This window comes from Symphodus melops (genome assembly GCF_947650265.1).
Source record: "Symphodus melops genome assembly, chromosome: 18".
NCBI lineage: Eukaryota > Metazoa > Chordata > Actinopteri > Labriformes > Labridae > Symphodus > Symphodus melops.
Window position 1 is genome coordinate 12,395,563 of NC_136708.1, and position 21,327 is coordinate 12,416,889.

At 40.6% G+C, this 21,327-nt stretch overlaps 2 protein-coding genes across 3 annotated transcripts in view; both read left to right on the forward strand.

Moving 5' to 3' along the window:
* The window catches only part of cdk6 (cyclin dependent kinase 6), a 32,075-nt gene extending 20,116 nt beyond the window's left edge, over positions 1-11,959 (forward strand). Inside the window, exons 4-7 of the mRNA XM_079367368.1 lie at positions 1,088-1,197; positions 7,867-7,917; positions 8,516-8,651; positions 8,792-11,959. Of these exons, the coding sequence (XP_079223494.1) occupies positions 1,088-1,197; positions 7,867-7,917; positions 8,516-8,651; positions 8,792-8,941 (447 nt within the window). The 3' untranslated portion in view covers positions 8,942-11,959. The remainder of the gene's footprint in view (positions 1-1,087; positions 1,198-7,866; positions 7,918-8,515; positions 8,652-8,791) is intronic.
* A 576-nt stretch (positions 11,960-12,535) lies between these two features.
* Positions 12,536-20,908, forward strand: fam133b (family with sequence similarity 133 member B). 2 transcript variants are annotated; one of them, XM_079367447.1, is made up of 11 exons: positions 12,536-12,713; positions 13,393-13,490; positions 15,294-15,372; positions 16,451-16,564; positions 16,644-16,676; positions 16,876-16,950; positions 17,231-17,329; positions 17,471-17,512; positions 18,358-18,450; positions 19,806-19,856; positions 20,195-20,908. In XM_079367447.1, exons 1-11 carry the CDS (start codon positions 12,690-12,692, stop codon positions 20,288-20,290), a joined length of 804 nt encoding a protein of 267 aa, XP_079223573.1. In that variant the 5' UTR covers positions 12,536-12,689; the 3' UTR covers positions 20,291-20,908. The 2 variants fall into 2 exon arrangements, with proteins under 2 accessions (XP_079223573.1, XP_079223574.1); XM_079367448.1 differs by having other exon boundaries at positions 12,538-12,713; positions 17,474-17,512.
* The last annotated feature ends 419 nt before the right edge of the window (positions 20,909-21,327 follow it).

Consider the following 21,327-nt stretch of genomic DNA (forward strand, 5'->3'; position numbering starts at 1 on the left):
GCTCTATTAATAGTGTCATTCAGTTTAGAGGAAAAAATGTGACTGAACTTTTTATTCCTCTTATCAGTCTCTGTTGACTGCTTTGATTAAGAACTTCCAGCTCGGGGTAAAGTTTGGTCATTTTGAAGGTTTCCAGGGCTGTGTGACACTGAAACATAGCTAAATGCTACTTTTAACATGCTTATGCTCAGAGTCGCTAAACTGTCATATAGACGTTTGGCCAACAACATGTTGCATTATTTCGGTTCCGAGCTACAATGCTAACATTTTTCTTGACATTTACTTAGCACTCATTCATTCTTTGGGCAAAACAGAAAACAATGGAAATGTAGACCTGATGATGACACTACAAACATCCTCGGGGGACTCTGAGGAGTTAGGCTTTAAAACCTCCAGATATTTATGAACCACACTCGTCAATCTCATGGCAGCGGTAGAACAAGAATTTGGGGACAGTCAACTAGAGTGCACTCTTCTTCACTGCTCTCATATTACAGCCAGTAGAGTCACGTGAACCACATCGAAAAGCTCAGCATATCATTTCCAAGTACTCCCACTCAGAGTATTAACCAGTTCATAAAGATACCGGTATCTAACTTACAGCCCTCTCCTTTTTGCTTACTAACATTTGCATCAGACTCTGAGGACCCGATAAGCACTCTGCAGTGCCTGTGGGGAGAACTGCAGCCAAAAGCTGTTGGAAATATCTGGAGTTTAGGAAAGCACCTGGAACCAGTCCACCGTCTTACTAAGGGTCACTGAGTTTTGTCTGGAGGCTTTCACTACTGCAGCTGTTAACAATGCTGCTGCTTTCCTGCAGGTTATGAATACTCGCACACTCAGAGCTCCTGATGGAGTTAACAGGGACACATTTTGAAACCATCATTTATTTAAAATTGCACAGATTGTTATCAATGCATGACATGAGTTTGATTTGTTTACTGTGCGTCAGTGTCTTGGTGAGCCCTGATTGTCTGGTCGTTTGTTCTTGCAGGTTAACTACATGTAAGACATTGGCTGTCATTTCGTCCACGTGTGGGTTTTTTTGTGTGAGCTCATTTCTTAATGGATTCCGTGTTTGTTGTAGGTGGTGACATTGTGGTACAGAGCGCCCGAGGTGCTGCTCCAGTCCAGTTATGCAACACCAGTGGACCTGTGGAGCGTCGGCTGCATCTTTGCTGAGATGTTCAGGAGAAGGTGAGAGCTGCAGATCAAAACCGAACTTTCCTTTTCAACTGAATTTGCTGGGAGTTTCAGCTCTGTTAGAGTATGTATTTGGAATTTGTAGGTTTTGCTTTCAAGTCCTTTTTTTTACTCTCACTTGTCTCATCTTGTCCTGTGTATATATATTTAACATTTTTTACACAAGTATTCTATTTTTTCTTACCTATACTTCTATCATGACTTGTTTTGTATAAGGGCTTGTGCAAAGAATTTCAGATTCTGCCTCGGACAGAAAAGGGAACCTAATCCCACATGTTCACTGACTTGAAACGTTGTTACAGTCCATCGCAGAAACCGTCAATCTGTAAGCAGCTCCCTCGTCATGCTTCTTGCCATTTTTGTGTTGGCACTTTTTTTCACTATGGTGCAGTGAGGTTACACCGTTTCTTAAACAGTCCTTTGCTCAGCTCACCTCATTTATTTTTTCGGACCCTGGAAACATCCGTCCATGAACACAAAATCAGAACTGTTTGTTTCTGTCCTAAAATACCGCCCAAATGTGGGCAAATAATCTAAGATAAAATTATAAATAAATTTATCATAGTAATAAAAATATCTAGCGCACACACACACACACACACACACACACACATTGCACTATTTGTCTCACTTTATGTAAATGTCCTGTGGTAAGTCAGTGTTTAATTTTGTTCAGTGAAGACTCTGGGATAAAAATTGTATCTGTATCATGATTTATCTCATTGGAATAATCCCTCATTCATCCATGGTTGTACCCTCCTCGTTCACTGCTGCGTTCGATTGCACTACACTTTGCACCTCAGCAACTGACAATTATGGTGTAGCATGTTTACAAGAAAACAGTCACATACTCACTGACCTGCATCAGCAGAAATTTTTAGTTTTAGTTGCTATATTGATATAATATTTTTAGCTCAATATGACAGCTACTGACCATTAGTTAGGTTTTATTATTGGGGTTAGAAAAGTTCACTAAACTGAACCTGAAGCTCATTTCACTCCCTTTAGATGCCAGAGCAACTTGTCCAAAGCTTAAGGGAATTGAAGACGTACATTTTTTAAAAACAGAATTCTGAGTCTGTTTTTCCTGTTGATGCTTTCTTTTAACTCTGGGATGTACACTTCTCACCCTTTTCAGGCCACTTGACCAATCGCAGGAGCTTTTTACAAGTCGTGCAATAAAAGTCGTCCACCCTTTACTGATGGCTTTACCACATTAACTGTTAGAGGAGCCGATAAGGATCAGGGACCTACAGGGATGTAGCCCTGACTGTAAACACACATTCACATGCTTGTGACTTTGCATATTTTCAGATAGAACATATTATATTTAGCAAGTGTCACTAAAAGCCTATTCTTGTTCATTATCACTTATTTCTACCTTTTGAATACTGCTACAAAACCTGTTGTTGGATCAGATGTCCCTGATCTATTGTTGAAATGTTTTACAAAGTTGGAGGATGTAGCACATGGTTAACAGACTGTTGCTTTTGCATTTCAGTGTAGGTGTTCTTTTCATTTTATGTTTTTTTGGGGGGGAAATGCTTCTCAGAAAAAAATCAGCAGCCATCTATGAAGAATCAGTTATTTGGGTGTTTCTTAAACTTCTTCTCACACAACACCTGGTAGATGCTTTGTGAGCAATCACATTTCAGTTAGCTTATCAACCCATTACAGTAATGACAGGGTGCCTGCTGTGGTTGCAGCATACACATCTAGATTCTGCTTCTTGGTGGAGGTATTTGTCAGTTTGTGGTTTAACGAACTTCACACACTGGAGAGCCAAGCTAATAACGGACCATTTCTCAAAAAAAAAAAGAAAAGAAAAAACAGCTAAAACTGCCTTCCTCTAATATCAATGCATATGTGCCATGGTGCATATAAGTGTCTTGTAATGATCAGTGAACTGGGGCCGTGCCAGCCTGTAGTGGTGTGCTTTGGAGCAGATAAGAACAGTCTCTCTGAGGTAGGGCAGAGTGCCAGGAGGAGCTGCCCTGCCTGTAATTTATGCTTCCTTCCCCAACCGTCCTCCAACCCCAACATGCAGAGCCGCACACCACGACCCGTGCTCTGCACAGGGAACACGGGGGGCAATATAAAGGCTGTGGTGACACAGAGGTGACACAGGGTGAAGGCTCTCCTTCACTGTAACCCATCCAGTGTGGTTGAATCTTTCCTCACTTTGTCCTTTTAAACAGCGTGAGTCAATGTCAGAAACTGACCACTTTTTATAGTGTGGGATGAAATGTACATTTTCTTTCATGATCAATCTTCTGCTACTACTGTATATCGATTAAGTGATTTAATCCTGTCAAGCATTTCAAAAAAAGAATTGTCAGAATGTCTTCATATCGAGCCTTTTGTGTGAACAACAATTGGAAATCGAAGATTGCGTTCATTTTCTAGCTAAAAGCTGAAAGTCCTTAAATTTCATGACATTGGCAACTTGGCAACAATGTTTACGGCTTAATGATACATTGGCTTAAATTTGCAGTTCTTCTTTAAATATTTCACATACATAAGGACACGCTAACAAGGCGGGTCACTATAGCACAATTCATGCTGCTCGTTCAATGCACGGTATGGACATCCCTTCACCGTGGATGCCGGGTGGTAACAGATGACCTTACAGGGGCAAGACAGGATCAGCTGAGCCAGTGCAGAGTGAGCAGCGCTGGCTGTGTGTGTGCACATGTCAGATGGTGTGTATGTGAAGCTCATGCTTTTTCTCGACACGTTGGGATCCTGCAATGACGTTAATTTACCGGCTAGAACATCAAGATTACGCTTTTACAGAATCACTATGAATGTAAAAAGACGTAATGACGAATGAACTTTGTAACAGGGGCTTTTGATAATCTTGGCACTTCAAACAAAACCAGTAATAACCCATTACAGTCGTTCATTATTAGCTGTGATATGTAGGGGATAATTGTCATCATACCACACATTCTGTTCTACATCTTGTGTCTCTGTCAGCTGTTGTAAAGAGGTCTTTTTTACTAACAGTGTCAGAGGGTTGATATCCTTAAAAGGTGTTACCAATGGTTTCAGTCGGAGCTCTCAGGTGCTCATCATGTCTTTTGTTAGACTAATTTTACCTTTTGAATCTTGCATTCTAAACTAAGAAGAGATTAATTAGCAAGTAAACCAAATATTTGTAACCGTAATGGTGAAATGTTAGTCGGTAGTAATAGGTCAAAGACATTTTCATATCATAAATAAGCTTTATTTTGCTACATTGTGTAGATTTGCTGCGTTTCTTTTGCTTTTTGACTGTAATGTCAACGTGTCTCTGTTGTTAAATTCAGCTTGTACAATTGGGCACTTCACAGATTGTGACTGTTCGCCGTGACCTCTCAAAAAGATTTATATCCCATCTGTATTAGCCTACAAACAAGTGCAAGTGAAAACAAGTGGTGCTCAGCTATATTGCAGTTATGATTATAGGCCTCACAGTTGAGTCAAAATGGTTTCAACAGCGTTCCAGTGAAGTTTGGATATTAGAAAGCCCGCTTGTTATAGAGTACATGTTTTCACTAACACACAAATCCTCAGTCCAGACTCACTGTGGTTAAATTGTACAAAGTTAACGCACATTTCAGGACTGTGCCACTCTCCGGTCCTTTCCGTACAGTGCTCCTTTAAAAGAGCAGGCACAATGTGAGGCTGACAATCCTTGTCTGATAGCACTTAGCAGTGTGTGCGTGTGTGTGTGTGTGTGTCTGTGTGTTGTCATCTAGGTTAGGGTACTTCTCTCACCCTGACACAATAAGCTGTAAAAAGCTTTGGTGTGTGTCTGTGTGTGTCTTTTCACAATCTGGCACCTGTCCAACTTTGCCTTGAGGCGGAAAGCGAAGCAGAGCCCTTTGATGGCTATGAACAGAACGCACTCTCTCTCTCTCTTTCTCTCGCTTACTCTCTGCAGGTGATTAAGGTGGCTTTTTAAAAGGCCACCTGTTAGAGATTAAAGGGCACCTGGGAGAAGCGGTGAAAGAAAGCAGGAGAAAGCGTGATCGAAGGAAACTGCCGAACAAGAGGCGAGGAGAAAACGTTGTTTATTGGTTTGCAGTTCTGTTGAATTGGAGATTATAATCGTTGACAGCTCAGGTACAATAATCCAGACATGCCCGCTAGTGGTTTAAGTACTTTAGAGAATAGCTCGTATCTTAACTGCATGAGTACAAAATGTCATCTGTACACAGAGGATACATCTGTTTGCCTCACGTCAGGGACAACCCCAGTTCATCCTTTCACCTCATGCTGCAGGTCAGTAAAGTGCAAATCCAACTCAATACTTTTTTTTTTCTTATGACTCATAAAAACTTCAAAGGTATTCCCCCTCCAAGCACCTTCCTCCCCGCTCTCAACTTTCATCATCAAACCAGCACTGTAAAAAAAAAAAAACACACACACATAATGAGTATCTACTGCAGCCAGGATGGTTGGGAACTTGTCACCAAAGGAATTTGAGCAAATATCATGCAAGTCTGCATCTGCATGACTGGGATGGTGTCGGGGTGAGTCACGTTTCGAGTGAATGGGGAAAGAGAGAGAGCGTGCTTGTTGACATTGCTCCTAACGAAAAGGTTGTTCGTGTTGCGTTAACGCTGCGGGAAAAAGGCCCCACACCTGCGTGGACTTTCTCACAGTTCGCAACTCGATTTGATAAATCCTCCAACACACACACACGCATGTGCACGAGGAGACGATCTAAACTTGACGCACACTTATGTCTTTGCAGTTCAAACTGAAGGTGCCAAACTAAAACACACTTCAGAGTCTCTCTCTCTCTCTCTCTCTCTCTCTCTCTCTCTCTCTGTCTCTCTCTCTCTCTCTGTCTCTCTGTTTCCCAGCAGACTGACGTTCTCACGTGCAAACACGCACACACACATTCCAGAGGTTGTCTCAGTGGAATGAGGGACAGGGTAGGCACTAAGGGAAACATGACTCAGCTGCCTGTCCCAACCCTGTCTTTCTTTCCCCACTACCACCCGTCTGTATGTGTGTGTGCATACATTTGTGCACATGCAAATCTCAATGTAGGAAACTCTTTAATGCGTTTGTGCACATTTATACAGCCTTGCTTTTTTTTTAGTTTGCGTACATTAGCATTTGTGCATGCCAGTGGCCGACTGTGTGAATCCGGTTTTCCCCCCTCAAACAAACCAACAAACCACTCCAGGTTTAAAAATGGACCTCTTGGAATTATCAGCCCTACTTGTTTTGGCACGAGGACTTTGCTGTAGGTGATTTTTTTTTTCTCTCTCTCTCTCTTCTTCTTCTCCTTCTTTTGCAACAGTCAGAACTGGTTTGATCTGATCTTAAATGGCTTTCAAAACTTCAGCACAGAGCTTCACCCCTAAAGACCTGCACCAGGGCTGTGATATACTCTTTCAAAGTCGGAACTTTAATGCAGAGGTTTTGGATACTGGTTGTGAATAATCACGAGAAAAAAAAAAGGTCTGTATTTTGGTTTCACTTCAGAACTGAAGTTTGTGAGAGAGGGTTTGCTATCACAGTAAAATTGTGAGAGAAAAAACCCCCTGTGTGACTAATTTCCCATGTTTCAGTCCATAGGAAAGTGTGGGTGTTGAGCTATGCAAAGCTTCCTGCAAGTGGGAAAACACAGGGAGCACATGGTGGCCGGCCAGTCTGCTGACTTCAGTTAAGAGGGCAGCACTTAAACTGTGTTTAGGCCTGGAAACAGAGCAAACACAAGCACACCTCTGTGACATTATCCTGTCTAACATTGACATCTACTGGCGACTGATCATCTTCAAATAGTTTAATAACAAAACACTTTAAACTTCCATTTGCCCTCACTCGGACATCTCTCCATATGTACATGTCCATAGGATCCTGTTTGTGCACATCTACTGTACATATCAACCCGTGTGTGTGTGTTGCATGATTTCAGTGTAAAAACCTGATTTCCCTTCGGGGATCAATAAAGTAAATCTTTTTCTTCCACCCTTCAACATTTAATATTTTTAGCTTGGAAGGAAAACATTTAGAATAAATCCGCTCATGGCATCTTTAACTCTCATCGCAGCATCTCCTTGTTTCCATTCAGAGGATCTTCAGCAGAAAAAGTCCAGTTCCCAAACACTTTCTTGCACACGCCTCTCACTCCTACTTTCCTACACAAGCGAAGAAAAAAAAAAAAAAAAAAAACATACGGGTTAAAAAGCTGTTTTCTGTGCTGTGCGGCGGCCTTGTGCCGATGATGACTACTGGAATTTGTGCGGGTGCCAGCACAGGCATGGCCGCCCACGGCCATCCGAAGCCGCAGGAACCACCACTGCTTTCCTCCCTCCTTTCATCCGTCCCCTCCACCTCCCGTCATCGGCAGACGCTACCAACGCAGCTCCACAATCCTCTTATGAGAAGGAGCTGCAAGTGTGTCCTCTTCAAACACTCACATCAGAGTCACACATTCCTCTTTTCTTCGAGCAAAACGTTCATATACGATTCAGTACATGTGCTCCGTGGCATGTGAGCATCAGGGTGAAGACATGAACAATATTAGTGAGGAAATAATGAATGCATTTTCACTTTACTTTTACATCTTCCTTGTTTTGTGTCGATCTATAGAAGAAGGCTTGAACACATGAATGTTAATGAAAATGAATTAAACTGTTTTTTTGTTGTTTTTTTCAGACCACTTTTTCGAGGAAACTCTGATGTTGATCAGCTGGGAAAGATATTTGAGTGAGTGTTATTTACCTGCTTCTATGTCACAGATCCTGAATTGTAGATGTTTTTGTGTTGTTGTCCCCACTCTTGAAGTGTCATGACAAAGGCGTCTTAAAAACTGACCGTCGCAGGTCTATGCTTGAGGTAGTGTCAGACTCAAACGTTTTCATGTTTGATCGTGAAAACAAATCAGTGTGTCGAACAGGTGACTTCTTCTGCCCAATAAAAAAAAACCTCTGGGTGCTGTATGAGCTTTCCTGCTTAAAATTGATGTAACGTAACAGATGAAAATCATCATCTGACTTCAGTGCATCACACATATTTGACAAGGGGCTAATGCCTGCTAACAGGCCTGATGTTGGCCAATATAGATTCAACATTAGTGCATCCTTCATTTTTTCATAGAACAGCATCTGCAAATTGTTCTGCACTGAATTGGAGCTGGACAGTGATCAATTTTTTATTTCAATCAGTGGGTGGAAAGTCAGTCCTGTTACATTTTGGGATTTAAAACGCTTCAAATTTCTTCAACTAAGCTTTAAACAGAGAAGCAGGGAACGAACACTGGCCATTGGTGCTGGTGAAGGCACTTAGGGTTGTTATCTGCCCACAGTGTCGTCGGGGTACCTTCAGCAGAAGACTGGCCCCAGGAAGTGGCCCTACCACAGAGTGCCTTCACCCCCCGGCCCCCTAAGCCAATAGAGGACTTGGTGCCAGACATGGATGAGCAGGGACGCGCCCTCCTAATGGTGTGTATTTTGAGCCTGTATAAATAAATTGCTCCATGCTTCTTCTTTTTCTGTTCTCATGCATTCTTTTGAATCACAACACTGCATTTACAGTACAACTTCTTTATTTAATACTTAATCTTCTTTTCTCTTCTTTGTAGCAATTCCTCGCCTTTAACCCTTCCAGGAGGATATCGGCCTTCGCAGCACTGAGCCACCCATATTTTCAGAGCGTGGACAGCCTCCGAAGTGTGTACGCGGCCCAGCCCATCCCCAGCAACAAGCCCACCATGGAGGAAAGGAGCGCCTGATAGTCCTCCTTCACCCTCCGTCATCCCATGCAGTGTATATAAGAAGCATTCACAGCCCCCCCCCCCACCCCCCCCACCCGCTACCTTGGTGTTTTTCATGATTCATTGTTTAAACAGTCTTAAATCAAAGCTTGTTCAACACTGACCCACAAATGACTCTTTATCGTCAAAGTGAAATGGAAGGTGTAGAAATGAGTAAGACGAACTTCAATTCAATATTTAGTAAATGTTTCTTTGAATCTCTTGTTGTATCTGCAGCGGCTTTGCACATATGTCCAGCTGTCCTTCATTCTTCTCTGCAAATATGCTGCTACATAGACTCATTGCTACAACATGACGTGATGCCACCAAGACAAGGCTTCGTATCAGCTTCATGTTGTTTCTCAGGAAGCTTAGTTGTGCCGTGATGGCCCCAATGAGCCCTTTTTTAACCCAACTTGTTTTATTGAAAATGGCATCGTAAATTTGACCAGCTGACCTGAAGCTTAATTTGTGGCCAGGCCGAAGAAGCTCATAGTCACAAATGTATTCCAAATTTCAAAGTGCAATGTGTTGACCCCCGCCGTTAAAGGCACATAGCTGAAAATGCATTTTTTTACTCCCATTGGTAATAACAGGTGTACATTACTGGTTCTTTGAACTCTGGAGAAGTACATTAGATCAAGTGTGAAGGGGTTTTGTTAAAGCTGCTATGTGGATCCATTTGAATTGATTGCTTTTCCTTTGACTTAAGAAGACATTTTTCTGTTTAATCAGTGTCGAAAAAAAGCTTTGTGATTCTGTCTTTGTACAAACCATGGAAAACACCAAGGGTGCAAAAACGTTTTAAAGTCATTGAACAAAACTCATGGAATGAGAAAAGGCGGTCAAGATAATGTCAAGAACAGAGACACCAAACTCTCACCCTCTGAAAAATGCACAAAACCTATCCCCCCATGAACTGATGGAGTATATTTGCTGCTTTTAGGTTGTTAAATGTTGATTAAGGACGATAAACAATGCAAAGAAACATTGACTGCTAGAAGCGGGCAGGAGGCCTTATGACCAGTGTTTAGTCCTGCAAGAGCCTTCTTCGCTGAGGGGGATCTGACCATACAGGAGCCTGTGTGAACTTGATGGACCTCACCTGCCTCGTTTGCTAACTGTGTGCGTTTGTATGCAGTGAGCAGATGCTCAAAACCAGCACAGATGTGTACACGGCATTTGGCGTGCGCACCACCACTGGCACAAGCACGCTCATGTATACACATACTTACTGAAACATTATTGGGCATCACAAGCCAGCCACTCACTGCCAAGTCATGACTTATCATTCCAGTTCTTCATGTGTTTTATTACTGCCACCTTGAGGATGTCCTGAGTAACTGCAAACCAGTAGCGGGATTCTAATGGTTTCTGCACTCTTCAAGGAACTTTTCTCATAACGGGCTGATATCAGTGCTGAGACAATGATGAAATAACTTTTTATAGAGACGTTCCTGCTACTTGCTTAGCCTTTTTATTTTACATTATTCAACCATCATGGGTTACTATCGTTTTAAAAATACAGTTATTTACTATTCTAATGATACGGTAATGCACAGGTTTGCAACAGGTGGATAAAGTACCACCAGCACTATTCCACATGAATACATTTGGCACAGGATAGTGTCGCCAATATTGGGTATTTAATTTTAATTTTATTGACAGTTCTTATATGCTTGTCGTAATCAAGTTATTACTTGATTGTTTTTTTTTTTGTTTTTTTTAAAAGATGCTGGGGAAGATATTACACCAATTACACCGACTCTAGATGATGATAGAATATTTGAAAAGTAGTTTGACAAAGTGAGGAATGTATTACGGATAAGCATTGCTACTGTACAATATAGTGTGCAAAGTAAACAATGTAATGATAGAAAATTGTTGATTCCTGCATCGTCAGCCCATAGATAAGTCGTCAAAATGGATAGAGGTAGAGTAGTGAAGGTCAGTGGAACGTCGTATGGCAAAAGTGTTTTGTCTTGGAAATTTTGGGTGAGCTCTGTGAGTGCTTGTCGATTTTTTTTTTTAAATTTGCTTCGGATTGAGAGTGACTACGAATTTTACAATAATGCACAATTATTTTGTGAACAGTTTTTATGCTTTATTTTACAATCATGTCTCGTCGTATTTAGTTATAACCATCACAGAAAGAGCAAGTTATGCAGAGTTGTATTTTTGTATCTAGTAGTCTTGCAGAACAGTAACATATCTTTACACTGGTTTATGTTTTTTCAACAGGTAGTGCTGCTAGCACAAACACAAAGACACACACTCTTGACTTTCTCAGGTTCTTCTACGGACGTCCGACACTTTCGGGCACAGTTTGCACATCTCTGGGCTACTAACTGACCACATCACTACTCCTTCAGGTTTTCTTTCAAGCTGTTCCACCCACGGTCATATCATTGATCACTGTCTACTGTCATTCCTATTTATCAATAATATGTTACTGTAGTCATTACTGTCTAAAGATAACTGCCTGTATGAACTATTTTTGTCAGCTACTTTTGATTGCAAGATGGCGAACACGATGTAGATCATGTATAATTGTCTGCTTGACTAAGCACTGTGTGAATTTTCTGTTTGATAACTCATATCTGGTATCAGTGGTGCATACAATGCAATGAAAGCTCCAAATACTTTAGGCCTAGAAGTTTACAATTGAACTAATGACTGCTTTAATCTCATCACACTTGATAAAACCACTGTACGCATTTTTCAAAAGCTAAACAGGTTTTCGTACATTTCAATCTTAAAACATAAAACTGAAGTCAAATATTAAACTTAACTAAGCATCACTGTTTTCAAACCAATGTTGCTTAATTCATCATATAACTCGAATAAAACACAATCCTGTGTCACATTATGTTTTTCTGGCATGTGGAAATGAACGCTAGAATAAACACAATCATGACATACATATGTATGGTTGCTGGCATTGGTGTCCTATTATTGTGTTACACCAATTAAATAAAAAGCAGCTTTTTGAGAAAATTGTTCTGGACTTCTTTCAACCAAGTAATGAATTATTCATGTGTGGAGTTGGTTGTTTATCTAGTCAGGGAATATTCGATACCACACAGTTGCTGTTGCAGTGTTGTATTTGAATTTTGCCACCAACTACTCTCAACAGTTGGCATCTATTTCATACTAGCAACAAAATATTGTTTATATATATTTGTAATACTTAATGTGCGTTGTTAGTCTGATTCTCTATAAGTGATTATATCAACACTATACACCATATATTTATATTTTGAGAGAAGAAAGGGGCAAACGAGGTAAGCAATCAATAGATGATAAAAATAAGGTTTTTGAAGTGGGAACTACAGACAGAAGCAGATTCTTCCCCAAAAAATAAATCAAAAAAGTTTGTGTTTTTGTTCTAATGCACGGAAAATATAAGAGAAGTGATCCTGATTCAAATATATACCAAACTAAACTGTGATTAACATTATAACTAGCATGATAGACAATTAGAAATAATAGGGTTGCTTCCTGTTTTGTTTTATATAGTTTAGCATGGATTTGGCTGATTCACATTCCATACCACTTGGGGGCGCATATGCAGTATTTCGTCGTTTTCCAACAGCAAGAAAAAACAACATTAGAAGAAGATTCGTCAGTTTCCGTTAATAGTCCAGTTGTATCTAGGTTAACGCTGGCAAGATAACACTAATAAATGTGTACAGAGTTTGATATTTTACATTATTAATAATTCGGCATGGGAAAGAGAGACAATCGAGTGGTAAGCACATGAACAACTGGGAAAGTAATAGTTACATGGCATTCATTAGAACGCTACTAGCCCAAATACAAGCTTAGCCTGGCGTTAGCCTGCGAGCTAGCGCCGGCTAGGTAATGTATCCCTCCGCCTACTTTACTGAAGCTGTTTCTGTCAGATCACACGTCTGCACATCACCTTTCTTAGTCCGGCAGTCTGTACGTTTTATTGGTTTGGTGTATCGTATTGCAGCTATCGCGATATGAACTATTAAGGCTGCTCAAAGCTGTAAATGCTAACTTTAGCAGGTTAGCTTAAATCAGCGTCTGATGTGATTGACGCTGCGCACTATTTGTTCGCTCTCTCTTTATATATATGTATATATATATATTTACCCATTAGTCAAGTCTTGTTGATTTCAGTGGGTTTCTTACGTGAAGAGCACAACTCTGATCTGATGCTCACGTGTTTTAAGTATTGTGTTCATTTGTCTTGTTAATATGGATACAGATTTCATATTGACTTACAGATCAAATTATACTGACACTTAACAATGATTAGATGCTGTTCATTTTACTCGTATAGTTATTTTAGGGACTTATGTAGTGCTTCTTGTTGGCTGATCATCCCAGTTTTTTATGATTTGATTTAATGACTGAAATAAGATGTGAACAGAACACTTCCTTCTGATTTTTTTTTTCAGGCTTATATTAACCCCATCGCTGCAGCACGAGCCAGAGGACCTTCACAGAACGCTGGACCATCAATACAGGATTACTTAAGCAGACCTCGACCAACATGGTGAGGCTCCTCAATCCGACTTCAGGCAGCATTCACACAGCGAACACTGATGCTCAAGTCAGACGTTTTTTTTATTATTGTTTTTGTCTTTCATTAGACAAGACAGCTGAAGAAAGACAGGACATGTTGGGAGGGGAGAGTGAGGGACGACATGCGGCAAAGGGCCGGTGTCAGGTTTGAACCCATCCACTGCGATGAGGATTATAACCTCTGTACATGAGGAGTAAGACCACTAGGCTGTCAGCGCCCTCTTCACATAGTTTTTTATGTTCATATTGCTCAGGTGCTGTGGAAATGAAAACAGATTGATAGGGGACAGATTATTATTTTATTTTTTTTAAATATATTTTTGCTTGGGTTTGAAACGCACGGTTCAGTTAATTCCACGATAATCTGTGGTCTACATTTGACTTTGTCCTTATTTCTGGGCCCCTAAAGATCTACAAGTCCCTGCAGATGTACAAAGTGTTGTCCTTTACAGTTATTGACTCTTCGTTGTTAACTTTTGGCTTTCTTTAAAACCCAAGTTTCTTTACTACTTTGTCTACTTCCCCAGTAACAGTGCTTCATCTCCAAATTCATTCAATCAGTCAATATCACATGAGAGTCACTGTTTGTCTACTTGCATACTTTTTGTGTAACATGGCATGTCCTGAAGTCGAGGAGCCTCTTGATGAAGGGACTGCATCACTCTGCAGAGAGTTACACATACGTCTGGAGACGTTAACTTCATGAGGTTTAACTGATGAACTGTGCAGAATGTAGACGGGAGGACATTAACGTGTGTGAAAAGAACAGGCATTATGTTGCTCATGCTCATTGAAATAGCTACCAAAATGATCTTCACCCCGAAGCCTACAACATGTCAAATATAGTTATGAAACTGAACAGTTATCGTCCTACAACAGAGACCAACAGCCTTCTTCTTTTTATCGCCGACATGCAAAATATCAAATTCTGCATACTTAATGCTTTCATATATATTTCTGCTCCATTCCACTCATCATAGTGCAGCTGAAATATTACGTCTAAACCATTCAGACACGCCACTGATGATCCTGCATTCTGTCTGAGTTTGGATGGTACGATTCACTTCTTAATATTTAAAATGTCTGAGTTTGTAAATCGTGTGATTTCCAGACCTGGGTCTGTTGAACCGACTGCAAACTGGATATTTCAATAAGTTGTTTCTGTTTTAAGTCAGATGTATGAACATTTCTCATGAGCATGAAACTTCTCCACACTTATTGCTTATGTGTAGCTTACGTAGCGATTTTGAGAGGCTCTGTATTTTTGTCAATGTGCTCTCACTGGCAGGAGAAGAAGACGCTTTTCCAGCAGCGCCACCTCAGAGACGCCTCCTTGAGCACTTAATGCATGATTGTACATAATGTAATCTCTGCATCATCCACTAATCTTGTTTTTAATTTTTTTTGGCCCTCTCACGAATTCAAGATAAATCTGTTAGCAAGGAAATACTATTTCCATATATGGTTATTATTTTCTACAAGCAAAACAGTTTCCAGCTGCTTGTAGAAAAAATAGAATGGATCCGGATTTATCTGAAAGTCGGGATTTTCCATCACAAAACGTAAACTAACCATGATCCAAAGTATTTCCCACACCTGGAAGGTGAACTACCAAGCAGGTTGACTATCCCCAGAGTGTATTTGTCTTATCTCATCCAAGTATTTACTGTTACCTGTTGTTGGTGATCTTGTTTTTACGGTCTGGGTGAAATATCAGCAGACAAACTTTATGTTCCTGATTTGTTTTTCCACTGATTGATTGTCTCTTCCTCAGGGAGGAGTTAAAGGAGCAGCTGGAGAAAAAGAAGAAGGGCTCTCGAGCCCTGGCTGACTTTGAGGACAAAATGAACGATGTGAGTTTGTTGAACTGCCCGTTTGTTTGTGATGTCAAGACTTTTACACCACATCAGTTAATCAGTGCAATTTATAAAGTGTGCTTGTGAAACTATTGTTTGGGTACAAATGAAAGAGACAACAGGTCCAGGGGAAAAGCAACAGCAGGACAACTACCAAAAAAAAAGGAAATGGTTTTGTGGTGTCCACAGACTATTACTGTCTCTCCTTCCTGTCTGATTCATCTCTAGTTTTATATTCTGTTGGTACCTGATTCCCTCCATATTACAAAGGTATTCTCTTTACTGCGTAGAGAAAAATGCCACAGAATGACCTCAAGCAGGCGACTGGAGTGCATGTCTCTGACAAACTGTCACAAACAGACTGCAGGAGGGACGAGTGAGGACTCATCGTCCTCCAACGCCCCGGATCATGCTGCTCCATTAGCATTCCTCAAAGAACACCAGAGTTGGATGGTCTGCGTCACATGTGTGACAGGCAGGGCTGCACAGACCTCATCATTGCCAACAATAACCTGTCTGCTGTTGGGGAGCAGAGTGAAATCCTCACAGGGATCGTTAGATCGATAGATACTTTATTGATCCCGAGGGAAATTCAAGCGTAGGTAATCCATGGCGGTTTATTTATTTAGCTGACATTACAAAACAAGAAATGGTGCAAGGAGGGAACGTATTGTACTCTCCTCTCTGGACGCCACACGCCAACTTATCAGGAGCACGGCCAGATATCGTGAGCTGTGCATATAGGATGAGGGGCCATTAAAAAGGGCCCAAAGTTAAATCAATATTTGAATACAATTTTTGATTCAGCTCTCTGCGGGTTGATGAGATTGGTTTCCTCTGTATTTTCTTCTCAACAAATTATACAATGCATGTCAGTTTAAAAAAATCATTTGAGTAATTTGTTCGAGATCTGATACGAGTGTATGATCAGTGTATGATAACAGACTTTATTTTAGCCCTCATATCTCCTTAATATAGAGATGACAGTGTAGCTGATAAGCAATAGGAAATGTAGAAAAGGGGACTTTTTTTTACATTGTTGTTTACTGTTGGGTTTTTGTTGTTGTTTTTTCAGAAATGGAGGAAAGAACTGGCAAAGAACAGAGAGAAGCTGTTAGGTGGGATTGAAAAAGAGAAGGACAAAAAGATAATGGAGAAAGAAAAGGAGGAGAAGAAAGAGAAAAAGGAGGTATGGTATCACTCAGGCGCCTGACGTGTGGACGCTGTCACTCTTTCATCTTCTCTAACTTCAGCTCTCTTCTGTTTAGAAAAAGAAGAAAGAGAAGAAGAAATCCAGCAGGGTGAGGAGAGACCTCCAGGACTTTGTTTCTCACACACACACACACACACACACACACACACACACACACTCTCTCTCTCACTCCACCTGGCCTGAGACGCTCTCTCATTGAGCTCTTTTAAGTGTGGTTGTTCCATGTTCGAAAACAAGCCAATAACCTCAAGTCTAATGAACCCTGCTTTCATTGTGTTTTGCTCAAGCATTCTTCGTCTTCCTCCTCCTCATCGAGTTCTGATTCCTCCAGCAGCTCCTCCTCAGAATCTGAAGAAGAAGAAGTAAGTCATTCCACACAAACGTGTTCCAGACAAAACACACTTAATATTGCTGTTTTTGTTTTTACGTAGTAGATTGTGTTCTTGTTTTTTTTCTTCTTTTTTTCTTACTGTTTTAATGCTGTCTATCAGGTGACATGAAATGCGCCCATAAATAAAATACGTTATTATGTATAGAGGCTATAGTCCAAGCGGGTGATCCTGGTTTGAATACGACATGTGACTCCTTCATCGTTCCCCATCGCTTGACATTGAGTGATTGCATTTCTCTTTCTGTGTTTAGGAAGAAAAGAAGAGTATCAAGAAAAAGAGGAAGAGAAAGAAGTCATCGGTCAGGAGAGCATCAGACAGCTCAGAGGAAGAATCTGATGCTGACAGCAAGGTCCGTCTCTGTTTGTTTTCAAAGCACAGTTGGCATCTGTTGTTTAAGCACACTTGTAGTGATGTTGAAAAAACAAAAAAAGAGACTTACGTTCATTTAAAATGCTCAAGTTTTAATCCAAATGTTTTTTATTTTACCAAGAAGAAGAAGAAAAGAATCAAAGAAGAAGTGGACAAAGAAAAGGTGATTTATTCTTTGTCAGTAGTAAAGTTTGATATCCTTACTCACTGACTTTATGTAAAGGCTGGTTCACACGGCAGGATTTTAAAATTGTCGGCCGATTTCCCAAACTTGAGAGACCACACACGGCGATAAATAATCGGAGGTTCTACATTTTTGGTCGTACAGTGTGTGGTGTGCGGCCACACGGCAACAGCAACACACCACACACGAACCGATTTCACTCGCGAACGTCCCCCGATCAGACGGGAAATCTCGCGAAACCTCTCGAGATCAAACGTGATTCCAGAGTCAACAAACGGACGAGGAGGATGTCATAGGGATCGTTTGTGTTTTAAAAAGAGGCATCGGTCTGTATAACCTCCGATTATTTATCGCCGTGTGTGGTCTCTCAAGAACTGTACTTGCTACATGTTGATATGGAGGTGAGTAGTTGTTGTTTTGCTACCGGTGTTTTCGCTACTATGTCACCTCGCTTTCTGATTGGCTATGCTAGAAAACGAGCGCGAGCCTGTTGAATGTGACATTCAACAGGCTCGTGCTCGTTTGCTCCTCGGGGGAAACACCACAGATGATGAGAGATCGGGCCAAAACAATCCAACATGTTGAATATCCCCGATTTGAGATCGGAGCGGTCCCGACATTCTTCCGACCAGACGAGAGCAGTCTGAACACACCACACACGGCAGGATGATCGGGGCGTCCTTAAGATTATGGGAAGGGAAGAATCGGGGCCAAAATCGGCGTAATTATCCTGCCGTGTGAACCAGGCTTAAGCAGCTTTAAGTCCAGGTATTTATACATCAACATGACTTTTTATTTTCTGTTGTCAAACCTTTGTGTGTCAGGATGACAAGTTCCGTAAAAGAAAAAAGAAGGCTGAGCGAAGTTACAAAGACTCATCATCGGAGTCCTCCGCTGACTCTGAGGGGGAAGAGGGAGTAAGTATTATTTTGGCATGTTTGTTGATTAACAGAAAGAAGAAAATAAACCACTATCTCTTCTTAGTTCCTCTTTTATGTCTCTGGTCCTCTTTCTGATTCAAATTTGTGAGACAGGAAATTAAAAAAAAGTATTCTCACACTCACTTACATTGAACCAGCTGTCAGTTGTTTGATAAATGTTGATCCGTTTTTGTGTCTGCAGTCTTTAGAATCTGACAATAAAACAATAGTTTAATCAGGTTTTAATCCTGATATAAAATCTTAGACCAGAGAGCTCGGAGACCAGACCAAAACTATTAATATGAATTTTATAGTGAAGAATTTGTAACCTTTTTAACCCAGAAAGCTTTTTTCCTGATTTAGATTTTTGTCTCATCGTCTCGTGTGCAGCAGATATGTTGCTCGTTTAGAAGGCTGCGGTCGTAACCGGGGGACAGAAGGCGGCGTTTTTCATCTAAACAGCCCGTCAGCAGTGATCCTGACCGGTCTTGAGTTAAGATCCAGAGTCCACCCAGTCTGAGACCGAGACAAGACCGAAATAGAAAGCTTTTGATTCCAAGACTAGACCGAGACCTTCAAAAAGTGGCGTTGTGAGCGCTCGAGACAAAGACCGATCTTGTGTACTCCAACACTCGTTTGGTGTTTTTGTGTCTACATTTGCTGCAGGGTTGTGACATCAAGTTAACCCCGGAAATAGAAATATACTGCGAGTTCAATTCAGAACTTTCTTAATTTCACTTGAAACTTTTCTCACTTCTCACGAGAGAGCCGGAGACTATGGTGAGGAAGAGATTGGAAGTCAAAGGAAGTCTGCCTTTGGAAGGAGCAACGTGGAGTAGAAGTGAATATGTTTGCAAAGGAGATTGGACACCATTATTATTTTTGAAATAATGGTTGGGCAGATATACAGAGTCTGGGGCCAAGTTGGGTTAACCAGTAATATTGAGATTCAACTAGAAATGACACGATCAGTGACTCTTGACAAAGGCTGCAGACTTGACAGTTAAGAAAGCTCAGTGAGATGAGTTAAGTGGGTCCAGCTAGCAGCCGGTTTCTCCCCGAGGTTTTCTTTTATCCTCCGTCAAAAGCTGAACCCTGAAAAGTCAAACTTTAAGAGGAGGGTTTAGCGTAAATAAAGCGTTGAAAAAAATGGATTAGTTCAAAAACAGATGACTTGACAAATATGGTTTGGCTTCATATTGTTAAACCTGCTGCAGTTGCTAATTGTTGTCGAAATGGAGAACATTGTGAAATTGTAAAGAGATTTTTGCAAAAAGGGAATTTTAGATCTCTCCTTGTACCTCAACACTTCTGTTTTTCCATGTCCTCATTTTAACGTTTCCTCCCCACAGGCTGAAGTTAAGAAGAAAAAGAGAAGTAGCGAGGAAAAGGAGAAAATAACAGTGAGCAATCTGCCTAGATTTATTTTAAAGCTACGATGAATTAAACAGATTTTTGATTGAAGTTAGTTCTTTTAGGGAGAGATACATTTTTATGACCTGGTTACTTTTGCAGAGACTTAAATCATGTTTGCAAGAAACGTATATATTGGAAATGTTTAGGTGTACATGCATTTCAACAGTTTGTTGTATCAGCTGATAGATTTGTAGCAACATGTCGTAGAAACGAACTCCTTTTTAAAACTACAGCTATAAAAGCACCTGTTTTATTAATCCAGCTGACATGGGTCAGACATGGAACAAAGCTTGAAGTGCTATAAGTACATGCTTTCTGTTCACAGGATAAATCCAAGAAGAAGAGGAAAAATAAGCACAAGAAGCATGGCAGAAAAAAGAAAAAGAAGGCAGCATCACATTCAGACTCTGAGCTCAACTAACCACCGTAGCTTTTACGGTTCTCTCATCGTCCTGACAGTCACAAGTAGTGTTGTTTTTTTTGCCTTTGACTTAAAAAACTTCTTCCATCCAGCCTGAAACGCACACACTCGCACTGCTGGAGTTTTGTGAGTGAAGTTGAGGCATGGAGGCCGCCCCTGAAAGTGGCATCTGCTGGTACATATCTTCTGTTGATTTTTACCTCGAGGCTTTTTGTAGATGATTGTTCGAGTTTCACTCAACTTCAGGACTGAAATGTATCTCACTGTTTTTTGTTTGTTTTTTTGTCCCCTGCTCATCTTGGAGATTGACCAGCACTCACTTTTACCTTATGTTTGCTGGCCCTCTCTCTCTCTGGTGACTCTGCTTCACACCCAACATCTTGCATTTCTAGTAGCCAGATGAAGCTGTTAGGCTCGTATCTGTGTCATGCATGTAGACCTGATGATCGGATGTCTCACCAGCCTCATATTGAAGCTGGATGTATGATAAAAAAAAATGTAAGCTACACAGTCGACAATTACACAAGGGATAACTGTTCTGTTAGAAGAATGATTAAACTGAGGTGTAAATGTGTAAACAATGGGAACCCATGAATAAAGTATTGTTTTAGCCTTTTATACTGTAGCTGTCATAAAGTTATACGCTTTACTGTGTTACCTTTGTGCATACCAATCATACATTCGTAGTAACCAAGCCCTTCTCTTATTTCAAACCGTTACTGCTTCTTCGTTGTCTTACTTCCTCAAATCATAACTTGTGGTTAGTATTACTGTAAAGAAAATGCAACCAAGCAGAATATAATCAACTTACTTCAATATCTTGTCCTCCAGTTGTTCCCTTTAAATTCCCACCTTTTGTTCTCCTTTAATTTTGGTGTTTTACATACAAGAATACAAACAAAAGAAATGAAGGGGTTAAAAGCCCTTTAAACCTGGTTTTATTGCTCAAATAGTTTTAACTTCATAATAAAAATTGATTGAATGTGACAGCAGTGTACTCCCATTTGAAGTCCTAAACACTAGAATGAGAGCAGCAG

Bases quoted from the DNA above. Each gene is read 5' to 3' on its own strand.
- fam133b (XM_079367447.1), top strand. From the start codon at position 12,690: ATGGGAAAGAGAGACAATCGAGTG. The intron at 12,714-13,392 runs GTAAGCACATGA...TTTTTTTTTCAG, and splicing joins GAAAGAGAGACAATCGAGTG to GCTTATATTAACCCCATCGC. The intron at 16,951-17,230 runs GTAAGTCATTCC...TTCTGTGTTTAG, and splicing joins CAGAATCTGAAGAAGAAGAA to GAAGAAAAGAAGAGTATCAA.